General features: G+C 36.3%; 3 protein-coding genes across 3 annotated transcripts in view; 2 read left to right on the forward strand and 1 right to left on the reverse strand.

The window, feature by feature from the left end:
- NBEAL1 (neurobeachin like 1) overlaps nt 1-7,419 on the forward strand; it is a 93,682-nt gene extending 86,263 nt beyond the window's left edge. Inside the window, 3 exon segments of the mRNA XM_072419140.1 lie at nt 325-419; nt 1,162-1,394; nt 1,856-7,419. Of these exon segments, the coding sequence (XP_072275241.1) occupies nt 325-419; nt 1,162-1,394; nt 1,856-2,021 (494 nt within the window). The 3' untranslated portion in view covers nt 2,022-7,419.
- Nucleotides 7,420-8,306: 887 nt separating this feature from the next.
- LOC140335811 (alpha-aspartyl dipeptidase) lies at nt 8,307-15,478 on the reverse strand. Its single transcript, XM_072418758.1, has 8 exons — nt 15,290-15,478; nt 14,939-15,027; nt 11,479-11,553; nt 11,232-11,311; nt 10,863-11,036; nt 10,409-10,468; nt 9,549-9,631; nt 8,307-8,457 (listed from the first exon to the last, which is right to left on the reverse strand). The coding sequence occupies exons 1-8, from the start codon at nt 15,391-15,393 to the stop codon at nt 8,397-8,399; spliced, it is 726 nt and encodes a 241-aa protein (XP_072274859.1). The 5' UTR covers nt 15,394-15,478; the 3' UTR covers nt 8,307-8,396.
- A 995-nt stretch (nt 15,479-16,473) lies between these two features.
- CYP20A1 (cytochrome P450 family 20 subfamily A member 1) overlaps nt 16,474-16,997 on the forward strand; it is a 20,667-nt gene continuing 20,143 nt past the window's right edge. Inside the window, exon 1 of the mRNA XM_072418759.1 lies at nt 16,474-16,650. Within this exon, the coding sequence (XP_072274860.1) occupies nt 16,579-16,650 (72 nt within the window). The 5' untranslated portion in view covers nt 16,474-16,578. The remainder of the gene's footprint in view (nt 16,651-16,997) is intronic.

Here is a 16,997-nt window from a genome sequence, read left to right on the forward strand (position 1 = left end):
TTATTTTTTCAAAAATCGGGGGTGGCTTATTTAATGGGGATGTCTTAAAATCGGGGAAACACGGTAATAAAAAGCTCTTTTTTGTATCCAAACGGGACTTATACCAAGTTGGACTTATACCAAGTTGGACTTATACCAAGTTGGACTTATACCAAGTTGGACTTATACCAAGTTGGACTTATACCAAGTTGGACTTATACCGAGGTACCACTGTATTAGTTATAATAATCTACAATAAACATGCTTCAGTAATGGGTTTATATACAGTTATTCCTATGTTTGTTTTAATACCGTTAAATTTGCCTTTTTTTTTCTCTTTGAAAGACATTGTAACATGCCTAGCCACAGACTGCTGTGATATACATCTCATATCTGGGTCTCGAGATGCAACATGCATGATCTGGCAGATTTCTCAGCAGGTAGGTTTTAGATTTGTTTTCTATTTAATTTTATCTAATTCTCTGGTACTGGATTTCTGTTTGCCTTAGCTTAAAAATCATTTGAGGTAGGTTAGCTACAAAAGGCTATGTTCTTTCAAAAACCTACAGCTAATTACAAAAGTTCAGGCACGGATTAGACCTATCCTAGGTGGTGACAATAAGCTATTCAAATAAGTTCTTGTTATGTCTCCCAAAGTTTTTGATGTGTCAGAAAATCTTCCTAAAGTGTTTGTGTGTTAGTAGTTACCCTGGTGAGAGGACACTTTTACATTGGATTTTCCCTACCTTGCTTTTGTATTTTCTCAAAGAACTCCACATCATTAGGGTTTTGTGGGAAAGGTCCAGATGATACAGATCTTAATTAAAGTCACTTGGCCCATGCATTTTGTAGTATGGTTTCTCTGATCCTATAGAAATGTGTTCTATAGAGTATCTTTAAGCCAGATAGCCTCTGTGAAATGTATTCAAGTTCTGTTTCAGTGTCAGGTGGGTTCCTTAGGAGGAGAAGCCCAAAACGGTGGTCTGGAAGTGGCTTCTGGTAAACCTCTGATATTGAGGTTGTTACATCTGCTTTTGTGTAATAGATCATCTTGCTGCAACTTCAGAGCAAACATTCCTTTATCAGCGAGCTGTCCTGAAAAAAACACTGTTTTCATAGGCCCTAGTCAGAGCTGGGTGTCAAAATCTAGCAAAAAGTTTTTGTTTTTTTTCCTGTCCGCAGAATGTTCTTTCTCTAGAGCAGACTCCTTTCAAAAAGATAAAACGCTTAAAAGTCACTCTTAATGGGGAGTGTAAAAGTGATGAGGGTGAGGTGGATTTACAGTACCAAGCAGCTGTTTCTGCCATTTGGAGGAGTCTAAGATTTGATTCTAAGAAGATAGAGAGCCCTGTGGACCCTCCTCTGATTGTCCTTGTACAGAGCACAGTCTGGGGATGTCAGCACCATGTTGTCTTGTAGAGAGCAGATGTGAAAAAAATCTTCTATGGTGGGTCACTGGCAGTGCCAGTCTAGGCATTGCTTCATGACTCATTTGGGCAAGGATTTGTGTTGGCATTGCAGCAGTCAGGTTGTTTTATTAGGCTGCTTGGCATAGAGTTTCGCTCCTTGAGTATTCATGCCATTACCAAACCATGACCAGTATGAGCAATTTTGTGTTTACAGTGGGGCATGATCACTGATGAACGTGTGGTCAGACACGTATTACAATGCAATAATCAATAACGGTAACGGGCTTATTGTGTTTGTTTTTTGTTTTTTTTATTTCTACTGTTGTATACTTAACTATACCTGAATGTGGATATCCGTCCTGCAGCTGACTTCCACAATACAATGCCTAAAAATTTTACTGCATAAACGTAAGATTTGCAATGGTGTGGTTTGGCATCCATAAGAAATGTTTGTATGTCATGTAAAGGCATCAAAGTATGTTCTATAATAGATGTTTTATTCTTTTTCAGGCAAAGTCGGGTCAAATATCTCGAAAACTGTTTGGTTCCAGCAGACGACTTAGCCAGATCTCCTCTGGAGAGACAGAATATAACACACAAGACTCTCAACTTCATTTTGAAAGTAATTCCTAAAAATGACCAATGAACAAAGACATCCATTGACCTCTATTTATTGACTTGTGTACGTCTCATAAGATAAATCCTAAGGAAACACACTACAATCCTAGACAGACCTGCTTAAAAAGTATTTTGTAAACTTATATAAAAAATGAACTCAAGTCCTCCGTGTGCATTGACGTGATCAGTACTGTACGCAGTGCTAGTTTGTACACACCATGAATTCGTGCAGATCTGCATCCAAGTGTATTATTTTTGCATTCAATTTCTGCCCAATTTTCTGCTGCAAAACATTTATTGCTCTCTTGCAACAGAACAGAAAATTGTTGCATGAATCATACATACCACATAATCACTACGCTTTCTTCCTTCTGTGCATTGCACTACATGTTTCTGTGATATCATTCAAAGACTACATTTTATTGTAGAGGGTTTCCTAACACTACTGGGGAGCAGGGCCACATTCCTCCTTCAGCAGAAATGCAAAAAGAGCACTCACAACTTTAACTTATAGTTTTTATAAATGGTTCTATAGGAAGCTAGAAAAGCAGTTTGTATCCCAAGAAAAAGGTTTATTTATATTTAACTGGATTGTAATATAGTCAAGTGTTTTATATGGCTTTTTTTCAAATGCATATTTCTTTTGAAGTTGTTTCGTAAATCCTTATGTGTAAAACACAGCGTTGTAAATGTTTATCTGCATTTTAAATTGTCTCCTTTTATGTGGTTTGGCAGCCTTACTTTGCAGAAATGCAGTCACTATTTTATTTAACTTTTATTCAAATCCTTGTTCTAGCCCATAGGGAGCAAATAGTAAAAAAGCAAATCAGCAGTTGGTCTGGAGCTTAACCCATTGATTACTCTTCAGGTAGATATTATGCACTAATTAGTAAAGTTATACCTAAATGTAAAACAAATTAATGTATTAAGGCAATTTATGTAGGTACAATATTCCCCTATACAGCAGCATTTAGGATTGTAATAGGATAACAAGCACTAGCAGCCAGTCAGGCGTTACTGCTGTGCACATGTGCTGTTAGGAGGACATCATAAGCACAATGGTGCTTCTTCACAGACTACTCAGTAGGCCTGGATGTACTTTCTTGACATATGAAACAGCTGCAATGACGGTCAAGGATTTGGCTGTGCTGGCAGAAGTTTTCATCACAAATCTTGAGAAATAAAATTATTTGGCAAGTAAAATAGCCCACCTGCAAGTATTACGGGGTGACTACCTGTAATGTAATTATATTAAATTGCATGATTAAAGCAAGTTTCACATCAGTGTTAAAATCATGGCCTGTATATGGTGATGAAGGTTTACTGTTTGCACCTTCATTTATAATTAAATTTTCTCCATTTGTTTGTCCCTACATCTAGAAGCATTTACCCTGCGGAGTGGGTCTTTCTGATACAATTATTTTCTAACTTATTGCTACCTGTGTGTTGTCCGCTTTTTGAAGCCCAGGGTTGTTTAATAGGGCAGAGATTAATTATGTGCCAAATGATCTATAGGAGCCTATGGTCAGGTTTTTGTTTGCTTTAGTTAACTTCCCTTTGTACATTGGCCATTATAGGTCTTCACAAGAACAATAAAGGAGCATTCAGATCTATGGAAATAAAGGGCTTCTAATTGCCTTTCTTTGCCTTGTGTTTTAGAGCAGAATAATATACTAAATTCTTCATAACACTAACATTTCCGTACACAAAGTACTTTTCTATATTGTTTTATCTGTATAGATGTGTTTTGCAAATATAACACATCTTTATATGGTAGTATATATTCAATACTGTAATATTATATTTACTTGAAGTAGTTGTACAATGCAGTCAGTCATTCTTTCTAGCACTCTAATTGTTAATTTTACTCATCTATTTATATTGTGATCATTCTGTGTGCTGTTACATTTCCTTATATTTTGTTTTTACCAGAGGTTCATGTGAGTGTGCTCTGCATGGTTTAATTTTTCTTAGTGTAGTCCTTATTCCAGTATCACACTTTTCTTCAATGGACCCTATATACTGTTCTTTTAGTACGTGAGCCATTTAGAGGACGGAGCTGTTTTTTAACCTAATAGGCTAATAAGCTTTGTAAATGTTGGTTTAGTCACAGTATGGTGACCGTATTCCAATATTTACTATGATTTTTATTTTACTAGTGGGCACAAAATATCACAGGGGTCCAGATACTTTATAGCCAAAGGCCAACACACCAGTGACAAAATCACTTCATTAAAGCTCTAAGAAGAATCGTGTTTGAAACACTAACAAAGATATTCATTAGTTTTCATTCTCTAAATTTCCATAATCTTTACTTAAACACTGTTGGAAATTGAAGATTTATATCTTGTAATATGCTTTATTTAAAATCATTTACTACCTGTATATAGATTATTGCAACTTTGATTACCTGTATATCTTTATTATATTTTAAATATTTCTAATTTAAAGTATTTCTATTTAAATGTGTTATTTACAGACATGAAAAAAATCTATTTGAAAGCACAAAGTGTATGCAAATGGAAACTTCCTTTTCTTTGTCATTAATATGTCTACAGTTTAAAAAAAACTACTTTCTTACTACTAGCATACTATGTGTACATATGTTTAATGATTCTTTGCTGCTGAAGAAATTTGACTTCCACATATATTTGGTACAAGATTAGTAAGACTTTCAATATTGCAGCCTGTCACACCACACCAAGTGTTCAGCAACATATGTGTAAATTGTGGAGATTTTGTAGAACGATCTTAGCATTAAACTGATTGATTATAGTACATGCATGCTACATCATGTCATAATTACACATTGACTGGAGTACTCAGCACTTGCTTAGCTCATGCCTCTGCATTAATAGACACAATTCTCTGCAAACCATGTTGTTTCTTCTATCAGTTAAGAATCTTTTATATTGTTGTCTTTTATATATACAGCTACTAGGATCAAAATGTAATGTCTTCCATTATTGGAGGGCAAGGATTGATTTGATTAAAGCAGCCCCATCATGCAAAACTGAACAACATAATAGATTGCTTCCTATGAGAAACATGGTGGCTGCCTTTGCTGTCCTAAAATGTTGTTTTGCCTGGATGTCCTTTTTTTTTGACCTGCAATAAGCTTAAAAAAACTTATGACATCTTCCTAACTTTTCTGATCTGGATACTTACACACCGGTGACAAAATCACCAGTGTGTAAGTATCAAGGTTGGTCACGGAATGTAGTTGACTCTACAGGCAAGTAACTGGAATTGGCAAATAAGTCAGGCAATAGATGTTCTCATGAAGTGGTCATCAGGTGACTTTACACATTTTTGGCTTAATATATTACACATTTTAGGCTTAATATATCACTAAAATATATTGGGTTCACATACTTATGTTGCTGTTAGCATGGTAATGTAAGCTGTGGACTTTCAGGAAATAGTGATGCAGATTTTGCCATTCTCTGACTCCTGGCTTTCTCAAATTAAGATAAAAAGCTGCTTTCTCTCTCCTTTGACATCACTAAAGATGCCCTGGGTGCTCTAAGGAGAGGCTCTGTCACTAACAAACACAGCTAATGCAAGTCATCCAGAGATGTGTGGTAGTAAAGAATAGGGATCATGCTAAGAGAAAGCAAACGCTGGCAGCCCTGGGAACTTTAATTTAAGAAATTCTCTGATTCTCATGGGTAGTCATGAAGAAATCTGAAAACATATTAATACCATTGTATTGCAATGTTAGAGGTAACTATATACATTTGAGTGATATGTACAGTCTAAAATGTGTAAACCGGTGAGAGTTATGCTGTAACTTTTAAGCCTGAGTTAGATGTTACCAATTTATACACATTTCTTATAGAAAATGTTGGAGTTTTGAGACATGAGATACTATGACAGGAGTTGATAGATCTGCTTTAACATCAAAGTACCTATTTTAAAGTAAGCTTCATATGTGCTACATAGACGTTACCATCTATTAATGCTATACAGTATATATTCAAGTGTTGCTGGGAGCATATTACATTTAAATGTTCTCTCAGTAAATTAAAGGTATGATTTTACCAAGTGCAATATAATTGTATTGTGTGTAGGTATAATAATGGTTTATTGAAAAAGCAATAATATTTAGGAATTGATCATATCTTTGCTACTTGTGTTTTCTCTTATACAACATAACTGTGCCTCTATATGTTCTAAGCCACAAAATGCAGCAATATGCTACTATGCCTTGTTTTATTCCAGATTGATGAACTTTAGGTGCTTTTACTTACATAATGGGAGCAAGTTAGAAAAAAACACTTTGAAGGGGTTGTACAGGTAGAACATACTACATTCAGAATTTTAAAATGTTTTTAGTTTAAAACACTTCTGCAACATAGCATATCCTAACAAAAACTGCAGGCCATCACAAAAAGATGATCCAGAAGTATGGACATATGGGGCATACCTTCTGCTGCCTTTTTATATTAGGTCTTTCATATGATGGATGACTAAAAATCTTGGAAGAAGCTCAACTCCTACAGAAAAATGTACAACTTCTTGAGATGCTGTGGTATGTGTATAGCCCAAATAAACCCTTCGTTTAAATTGGCTGTTTGCATTGCATTGCTCCTTTCTATCAGCCTGTTCCCTGCTAGCGGTATAAGAGTGAGATCCTTGTCTGTAGGGAAGCAGTGGTCTCTATCAAATCCCCATATCAAATCAGGCCTTTATTTCTGTATTTGGCAAACATATTTCATCCTGCTGATTAAAGACCTTGATTTAATAATATCTTGATGACTAGTTTAACTCAAGGGGCATCAAATAAGCAGTTTTCAATCTCCCCTTCAAACTGACATTTGGCATTCTGTTGTGGAGAATACCTCAGTGCTGAATAAACTTTTTAAATATTTTATTGCCAAAAAATATACAACTTTCGATCAAGAAACCTGAACCTTTTTATTTCAGATATTTAATCAAATATTTTAAAGAGAATCCTAAGAAAAAATTGTTTGACCTGGACAACCCCTTAAGATGTGGTCAGTTTTCAAAGACATTCCCCATAAGTGTGTGCAGCACCTGGGGTTTTTACTTCTGCTCTTTTTTGAAATATTCTAATCTCTAATGGTTTGTACTGAAATCCCCTGATGTCTTTTGTGCAATATATTTTATTTTTACTTTGAAATGTACAGCCTTTTGTGACCCTAAATTTTAATAATTATTTTATTCCTTTCAGCGGCAGTGTGTCTCTGCCATTGAAAAGGATTGTATGTTTATCAACTCTATTTTGTGTACAGGGTGATTGTGGATGTTTTTAAAATATTTTGCACTTTTCTAGAAACTTCCGATTTGTAAACTGTAATGAATTAGTATTTTGTACAGAATATATTTCAACTGATTGTTGTATATACTGTAACTTTTGGCATCAGAGAATAAAATACAATGTCCTTAATATCTGCTTTTTGGTGTTCTTTTGTTTGTTCTTTTCCATCAGTCACAGGTGTACAGGCTCCTCTTCTAAAATGTCTTACTCTGATTTCCCTGCACATGTTGGGATACTTAGGCTACGTACACACGTCAGATGATTCATGTCTGATAATCACCTCAGGACTGATTTTGGATGAGATTCTGGTGTGTGTACGGAGCTAAGCCTCATCTGTCCTGGCAGATCCACAACTGAACGATCGTAATGAAAGTGAAGATGAGAGAGCCCATTGGGGTACCGCTCTGTCGTTCTCCCCCTCTCCTCTTCATAAAAAAGAACAGTCCTGTATGTACAGTGCTCCTTCAGGAACACTACCTGTTTTCAGAAAGCTATGTAGAGCTTTTTGCTGGCCTTTCCCACCAGAGAAAATATAAGCCTGGGAAGATAATATAACTGAACTGAACCCAAGGTTTATTATCCCTGAAGTTCTATTTAATGAATATGCAAAAAAAAAAAAAAAAACGTAAAAATCTGTTTTCACTTTGTCATTTTGAGGGAGTGTAGATTATAATGAGAAAATTACAAAAATGTTTTTTTTTTTTTTTTTTTTGTTAACTGTTACCCGGTGGTGTTTAAAAACCTCCAGTTTCCCAATCTCGCTTAGAAAATAATAAAAGAAGGATGTAATAGATTGAAGGTTGTAATATTGACAGGTGTATAGCTGGCCATACACTTAAAGCTATGTAGTGCTGGGGGTCTGCCAGATTTATCTTTAGCTTGTGGTACACATAAAGACTGTATGAAATTTGTACAATCTGATTGTATAGTGTAAAGCTAACATATCACTGATGTCAATAATTCTGCACCTGACCTCTTGCTTCTACTAAATAAAAGAAAAAAATGCACACAATCTATTGTGAAATTCTTTTGTCAAGTTTACTTGGTGCTTTACTAAAGATATCAAAAGACTAAGAAAAAAAATGTTATATATCGTTTTTTTTCCATCACTGATCTAGGAGAAAACTGAAGTCGTGTCCTGGATCGTGTTCTGTGGGGGCTTGGCCTCTGCAAGAAGGAAATAGGAGCACATTGTAACATCTCATAACAGTGTTGTCACACTATAAGCAGACATTTTTTAATATTCAAAAATAAACAAATTATTTTACTTTTGGAAATTGGTTACCAATCTACTATGGCTACAGAACCAAAACCATACCAAACTATGTAGGCAAATTACATGCCCCATTAAAAAATAATTTGCAAACTGGTTAAACTGACAAGTGCTTCTAACAACCAAGTTTCTTTTATATTAGCATTTCAAAATTACAACTAAACACTTTGTAGGTTGAATGTTTTTAATGCATAGTTTTTTAGAGGTTTATAAATGTATTGAACAAGAGGTCCAGACTGGAAAAATACAGGGACAGTCTCCACAAACCAGGGATATTTGAGCGGATGTCTGACATGTAAATACAACCAGTCAGAAGATGTGAACCCCATCACATTTCTACATTTCAAAAAGCCGGTTGTTTGATAGATGTCCTTTCTGGTTAATTACAGTAGAACTTTGGTTATCCGGCCCCCATGGGGAATGACCAATTCCAGATAACTGTAGTTTCTGGTTTAACTGAGGTTTGTCAGCCATTCAGCACCAGACTTGAATGGGGAAGACTTGTCATCATTCACCTCTAGAACTAAATGGCTGAGAAAAGGGAAACCCTAATGACGCTTGTGCTACCATCAGGGTTTCCCTTTTCTCAGCCAATTGCAGAGCTATGCTCTGCTCCTCCTGATTGCCCTAGATGCAGAACATGTGTCACCGCTCCGCTAGGGCTGCAGGAGCAATCAAGAAAGCGGAGCAGTCAGGTGCAGGCTATCTGGGTTCCAGATAACCGGGGTCTTATTGTTTTTGATACAAGCAATCTAGCCCACAATTCTGCTAGAAAGTATATATACAGGTATATAGGGCTCCCAGGGTGCTCATGGAGACATCTAAGGTAAGTTCAGCCATTTTTGGGTGCATGCATAGTAATCCTGTAACCAGTGTTTAGTTGCCTGGCAAATGTATTTGACATTTTTCAAAATAAGTTTGAAGTTAAATGTACCTTGGGTATTACACATTCACAACTGCTCTCTCAGATTACATGAACTTTTACCTTAAAAACAGTCGGGCTTTAGTAATGCCAAGAAGTTTTGCTTTATTCCCTTCCACTAAAAGAATACAACCCTCTCGAAGACCCTGTAAATTTAGTAAAAAGCATTGGTTAGGGAAATGTATATGTTTTTATAAAACCTTCATACTGCAATCATTTAATAAAAAACGCATCTATATATAAGACTCGTTATGGAGAACAAGCATTGCGGATTTTGGAATTGTAGGTCTGATGCAGCAGGGGTGTGCTGGATATATATTCGGTTAAATATATTGCTACAGCCAAATACAGTTTGGAGAACAAATCATACATTTGGTTTCAGTTTAATTTCCAAAAGTACTTTAAAGGCATATATTCATTGCTGCAATGTGTTGGTGTGGTACAGGTAGGTTTTTTCATTCTTTCAGGTGTGCTGTTACACCATCAGCATGAATGGAATCTCAAGGAAGCGTGTCTTAACACAGAAATGTGAATACAGGTAGTCAGATTACATACAAGATAGGGAATGGAGGTTTATTCCTAAATTGAATTTGTATGTAAATTGGAACATGTACATTGTTTCAATAAATGCAATTAAGACAGATATTTGTCTCAACATATTATTAGTCAATATGGTGTCAGTTACTCTATATAAAATCCTCACTGTGAGTTAATCAAAAACAAAGCAAAAAAAAAAACAAAAACAAAAAAAAAAAAAACATACAGCATATTAACAACTGACACAAAGGGTTGATTTAAGGAGTGCAGTCTGTTCACATATTCTTCAACGATGATGAGAAAATAATTCCTAAAAAAGTTGCAAATTTTATTTAGCATCTTACCTACTGACAACCCATAAATACAAATATTTAATCCATACATACAAGGACAGGAGGAGTGTCTAGTTCTTCATGGTACTGAGATATGCGCTGCTCTCGGGTCTCCTAAACAAGGCAGAAAATCAGTATGTAAAGATAACGTATTTGGGTAACCACACCATCAACAATAAGTGGACTTAATGATATTACTAATGAATTATTGGTTAATAGCCGAAAAACAATTTTCATTTCTGCCTTTTTAGCAGTAAGAAAAAATGCATGAGCAGTTTTTGGTTTGTTGTGGTGCATTGGCCGGTGCAAAGGCCGTTAAAGACAACCCTAAGAGTATTAGTTGTCAGGGTCCTGTTCTTTGTAAAATATCCAAATAATTCCAGCTCTGTAGTAACAAACTAGGAGCAAGTTAATAGGTTGTTAGACATTTATGTATAAAAGTTGTAATTTGCCCCTCAGGGCTGGCCTATAAACAACATAAAAAGTCAATAGAATCAAATCAAATTACTCCCATGTGTTTGCTATTTGCATCTGAATCCAGGTAGTGAGGGTTGATGTTGAATGGTACTAATCCAAGAGCCTGTAGAGATGGTGGGTACACAATTGGCATATCATTGGTTGTGTTGATGCTGATAGTAGCCACATTAGTACCAGCACTGGAGCCTATATAAGGGATTCCATCCTGTAATTATATACAAAAATCCATAAATACTAATGAAGGGACGAACATTACAGAAATGTTGATGTATACCATAAATATACTTGTATAACTATACTTTTTTTTAGATAATGTAAAGTACAATTTACATATACAAATGACTAATATTAGACAAAATCACATCATAAAATGTATGTAGAATTTAAGAACATACAGTACCTCAAAGATTCTTTTCCTGATAACCGGTATCAAACCATTATCATACAAAGTTTTCAGGAGTCGGAAAGTGTTCCCACCACCTGGAAAAAAAATTACAAATTACACACATTAGGTAATTATTTTTAATTATATATAAACCCGGTTTAGGTAAAGGCACATTTTCATACAACACTGTTTTCCCAATTTTTATTTCTTTTTGCATCTTGGTGCTTTTTCAGCTCAAACTGTACTGAAAAATTAAACATACCAATAAATATGGCTTCTGATTTCTGAACCGCCTCAACAGGATCTGCTGCCTCATGTATGCTGTCAAGGCCATAACCTGAAAAAAAGAATTAGGAGATTTCCACAAATTTGACAAGACTGACTATATAATGTTCAAAAAAAAAAATGGAAAAAACATGGGGTCTATATATGAAAGTTCTTGGCTGGACATTCATCTACCTTTATAATTTACAGAAGGTAGCTTGATTTTCCACGTGTCATTCATGTGTCATTTTAAAGAGGATTAGATTGAAAATACAAATAAGATTTGCCTGTCACATTATCCTTAGTCCCAATAAAATTAGCATACTATACATTAAAGACATTCCAAACAAGGTTTTTCCTAACACATTTAAAATCAAATAGAATTTGGCTGCTGTGTGATTGCAATGGGGATTCCCTCTACCTTAGCCAACTGCCTAAACTTTCCTCGATCACCTCTTTTCCTCATAAAGTGTTGACAGCCCTAAGAGTGCCTAGAACTGAATGCTTTCAGGCTCAATACCCAGGATTGGTGAAAAGAATGTGACCAGCTCCCATTTGCTAGTCATCAAGAACAATCTGTCGTAGTCTCCTGCTTTAATAAGTAAGGAAATGAGAAAGCAAGATAATATATACTAAATAAGAGGAATCCTTCTTTACACATTGAAAGAACTCCACTCTTGTTTTGGATTTGAATTCAGACTCAGTCAATGTGAAGAAAAAAAAAAAGGGAGAATTAAACCCCCAATAGGGACATGTTAAGGAGCAACAATACTTACGAGGAAAAGGCTAGTTGATGCTGGCCTTCTTTCAGCATGAAAAGTAGACTGAGTGTAGAGAAAATACAGTAAGCTATTTCAGTACAGGAGAAGAGTCTGTACAATGTGCAAGACTGAGGATAAGGTTGGAGTTTAGCTTTAGGATTGAGGATCTGGGCTCAAGTTAGGAATGTATTACTTTAGTTTTATACAGTTAGCTCCATAAATATTTGGACAGAGAAAACTTTTTTAAAAAAAAAATTGCATAAAAATGTGCGGAACTAAAGCCTTTTTTTTTTTTAACACAATCACTTCATTTCTGGGGCTCAAAAGTAATTGGACAAATAAAAGCTGAAAATAAAATGTTCATTTCTAATACTTGGTTGAAAACCCTTTGCTGGCAATGACAGCCTGTAGTCTTGAACTCATGGACATCACCAGATGCTGGGTTTCCTTCTTTTTTAATGCTCTGCCAGGCCTTTACTGCAGCGGCTTTCAGTTGCTGTTTGTTTGTGTCACATCATGGATAAACACTAGTGTCCCAGTGCCACTGGTAGCCATGCACGCCCAAGCCATCACACTGCCTCCGCCATGTTTTACAGATGATGTGCTATGCTTTGGACCATGAGCTGTTCCACGCCTTCTCCATACTTTTTGTCTTGCCAACATTCTGGTAAAGGTTGATCTTGGTTTCATCTGGCCAAAGAATGTTTTTCCCAGAACTGTGCTGGCTTTTTTAGATGTTTTTGAGCAAAGTCCAATCTAGCCTTTCTATTCTTAGGCTTATGAGTGGCTTGCACCTTGCAGTGCACCCTCTGTATTTACTTTCATGCAGTCTTCTCTTTATGGTAGACTTGGATATCGATACGCCAACTTTCTGGAGAGTGTTGTTCACTTGGTTGGCTGTTGTGAAGGGGTTTTTCTTCACCATGGAATGATTCTACGATCATCCACCATTGTTGTCTTCCTTGGACGTCCAGGTCTTTTGGCGTTGCCGAGTTCACCAGTGCTTTGTTTCTTTCTCATGATGTACCAAACTGTAGATTTTGCCACTCCTAATATTGTTGCAATTACTCAGAAGGTTTTTTGCAGCTTAAGGATGGCTTGATTCACCTGCATGGCGAGCTCCTTTGACCGCATGTTGTCTGTTCACAGCAAAATCTTCCACATACAAGCCCCCCTCAAATCAACTCCAGGCCTTTTATCTGCTTAATTGATAATGACATAAAGAAGGAATTGCCCACACCAGCCCATGAAATAGCCTTTGAGTTAATTGTCCAATTACTTTTGAGTCCCTGAAATGAAGTGATTGTGTTAAAAAAGGCTTTATTTGGTCACATTTTTATGCAATCTTTTTGTTCAACCCACTGAAATAAAGCTGAAAGTCTGCAGTTCAACTGCATCTGAGTTGTTTCATTTAAAATTAATTGTTGTAATGTACAGAACCAAAATTATAAAAAAAAAGTTGTCTCAACTGCAACTGTGTCCAACTGTAGCTACGATTACTGCCACACTGAATCAATCTATGAAAAGCAATGATCCAACACTAGAAACTAGTGCGCTCATTTATAGTAGCTGAATATCAATGTGCTATAGTGATGCAAAGGAACTGTAATACAATGACGGATGTTCATCCTGAGCCAAAAAGGTGAAAAAAGGAAGTTAAAGCATGGTAAACCAAGACAACAATTACCCTACCCTCCTTATACTTTCTTATTTCCCCAGTTTCATGCAAATAGATTTATATTATATAAAGCTTTTCCTATAACATCCATCCAAAGCCTGTGGGCAGGTTTTATGTACAATGCTATTGTTACCACTGTTGAAATTACTGAGTAGTGCTCCTTAACTAAGTCAACAAAGTCAGTTCATGTAGCAAAGTGAATGTTTACATTACGTATTTCGAGCAAATATCCTGTTTTATTTTAATTTCCTTTGCACATAATTAGGTTTAAACAGTGAGCACAGTGTCATCATTTTTACCAAGCAACAGTCATGAGAAGGTACAGAAGGTACACCTTCTTTCAAAAAATATTCTGATCCCTACCAGGTTTTTAAAATAGGTAAATAAATATTGTTACCAGCAATCAGCTGTTGACTTTTACTATTGGTAGCCAATGGAGGCCTTATCTCCCGGAGATAGCTTTATATAATGAAGCAGCCTTCCTACATATCCTAAAGGAATGGCTTCACAGTAAATGTATTACACTAAATTGCAATCAGAATATTAGAAATGTTTTTTCGCTTTTCCCTTGGGGCATACAGGATCAAAATATAGGGATCAGTGGATGGTTATAACAGACACTAATAGTTGTATCCAATGTGGAACATGCTCTGTTAACCTTTATCATAATTAATAAAAAATAAAATGCAATGAAAACTTTAAACATGATCATTTTAGAATGATCAGATAACAGTGAGCATATTATTATTATTGTTATTATTTAATAACATATCTTTGGCATTGCGTGTTGCCTTCTGTGTAGCATAAAGTACAAGAGAAATTAATTGCATACAAAGAGCAAAATAGAACTCTATACAGATAAGGTTCTCTACAGAAAGAATTAATTTATGATCTTCTGTAGCTAGTGTTACTGTTTAAAGGACACTTCCTGTTTTCCTCAGCTAGCAGACAGAATATGAAAACTAGTCATATATTTCTCAGCTGATATCTGCAGCCAAATACCAGTGGACGACACTTACCTAGGCTCTCAAATTTCTTCCTGGCAGTCCTGGCATAGTCATCTCTGTCATGCAGGGCATAAGGCACAAAAAGGACACGTTTGACCTGTCTAAAAAGAGAGACAATTAAAACAGTAATTTAGACAGTGTGCATTAAGAAACGCTTTGATTTGTTCAGGGATCTTTCACATTTAAGTTGAAATATGAGAGATCACTCAAAAAATAAATATCTCTCTGGGTCATAACTCAAGGCATTTGCAGATAGCTCCTAATATTATGATGTATGAGAAATACGAATGCAAAAACTAAAGATAAACATTAGAGAACCCAAGCAGGCACTAACAGTTATAAGCCAAGCATGTATTTACTTACTCTCCCAAAAACTTTTGTATTTGTTCCTGGCAGTGTTCTAGATATCCCCCGCCATGAAGTGTGGAGTTGGAAATCAGCAGCAGATGCCGTTTTAGTGTCATCATTAATGATGGGTTTCAGTCAGAACACTTAGAGGGTAAACGCTGCTAAGAGAGAAGTCAGAGAAGAAAAGTTGTGTGACTCATTTCATAATCAACTGCTGAGTTCAGCAAGTTTTCTCATCTGCAATACCAGAACAAAGTTTCTTCTTTATTTTACTGCACAGATAAAGCTGACCTAAGAACTATGTCTTACAGTCTAAAGGTTAGAAACTGCTGTGCTTTTTACCACCACATTGCAAATCTCAAACCTTAAAATATAATAATATCTTCATTATAATATTATATTAGTAGACTAATTGCTATCCATACATCCATGCAGAGCACCCATTCAGATGATATAACCAGTGAAATACTGGGGGAATATAGTCTGGTCAGATGAGATCAAAATTTAACTCTTTGGATTTCATTGCACGCACTTTGTAGTAGAAATGGCAGTGCATATTACCCAAAAAACACAATACCAACAGTGACGTTTAGAGGTGAGAACATCCTGATGTGGAGTTGTATTTCAGCATATGGCACTGGCAACCTTCATATAATTGAAGGAAAGATGAATGGAGAAAAGTACATTCTTAATAAGAATCTGCGTGGACATTTGGGAGGGTGGACATTTGATCCCAAACACACAGCCCAGGAAACTCTCAGTTGGTTTCAGAGAAATTATAGCTGCTAGAATGGCCCAGTCAATCACCTGACTTAAATCCAATTGAAAATTATTAGAAAGAACTAAAATTAGAATTCATAGAAGAGGCCTCCAGGACCTTCAAGATTTGAAGACCAACCATTACCATCATCCTGTCATTGGAATAACCTGTAAAAAAAAAAAAAAAAAAAGTTTAGTTACACAGACACACACACATTAATAAAATAATTTAACATTAAAACCTCGTCCAATTTTTTTTACACATATTTTAACCCTTTCAGGGAATGAGTAAGGGGTTTTATGTACCCCTGTATTCATTCCCCAGGGTGGGGTGGTGGAGATCTGGGAGTCTCCTTATTAAAGGGGGCTTCCAGAGTCCAAAGTCCTGCTAAAAACGTTTATAAAAGCCCCCATTGTTTTCAGCTTACACGACGCAGAGCCTTCCGGGAATCGATTGCTCTGGGCTGTGCGGCGGTGTAGCGGATGGCCGAGCGGTGTGATCGGTGTTGCATAGGGCCTGTATTTGGGGTGCACACAGCTGGAGAATGTTGGACTTTGCAATATTCGCTATCACATTCCTCCTGATCTTGGTGGGAGCAGTGCTGTACCTGTACCCGGTATGAGGGGCACATAGATGCTGGGTGTGGGTGCTGATGTGGCAGCTCTGTGCAGAATAATGGGTTGGGATATCAGAGTCATGGAGCCCATGTCAGGCTGGTTATGGGGGGATTTATAGTTAAACTACATGAGCATGTTTATAATGCAATGTCATAAGAAACATGATGAAAGTTTGTCAGTACTTGTGTAAAAATAAATATCCCCAGTGTGGTATGTAAACATTGCAATATTTATATACCTTCTTACAGGAGGAGGACCTGCAAACATCCATTTGGGGTGTCCCCAGGGCATCATATGCTGCTCCCCCTCTGCTTCCTTCTCCAACCCCATGAGGTGCCTCCTCCCT

Source organism: Pyxicephalus adspersus, chromosome 7 (assembly GCF_032062135.1).
Source record: "Pyxicephalus adspersus chromosome 7, UCB_Pads_2.0, whole genome shotgun sequence".
NCBI classification, from domain to species: domain Eukaryota; kingdom Metazoa; phylum Chordata; class Amphibia; order Anura; family Pyxicephalidae; genus Pyxicephalus; species Pyxicephalus adspersus.

What these genes read in the sequence shown, in the direction of transcription:
- LOC140335811 (XM_072418758.1), bottom strand. Translation starts at nt 15,393, where the DNA reads ATGATGACACTAAAACGGCATCTGCTGCTGATTTCCAACTCCACACTT. An exon ending in TCAGGAAAAGAATCTTTGAG is followed by an intron (nt 11,037 to 11,231) that starts GTACTGTATGTT and finishes ATATAATTACAG; the next exon opens with GATGGAATCCCTTATATAGG. An exon ending in AAAGCCCGACTGTTTTTAAG is followed by an intron (nt 8,458 to 9,548) that starts GTAAAAGTTCAT and finishes TCCTTCTTGCAG; the next exon opens with AGGCCAAGCCCCCACAGAAC.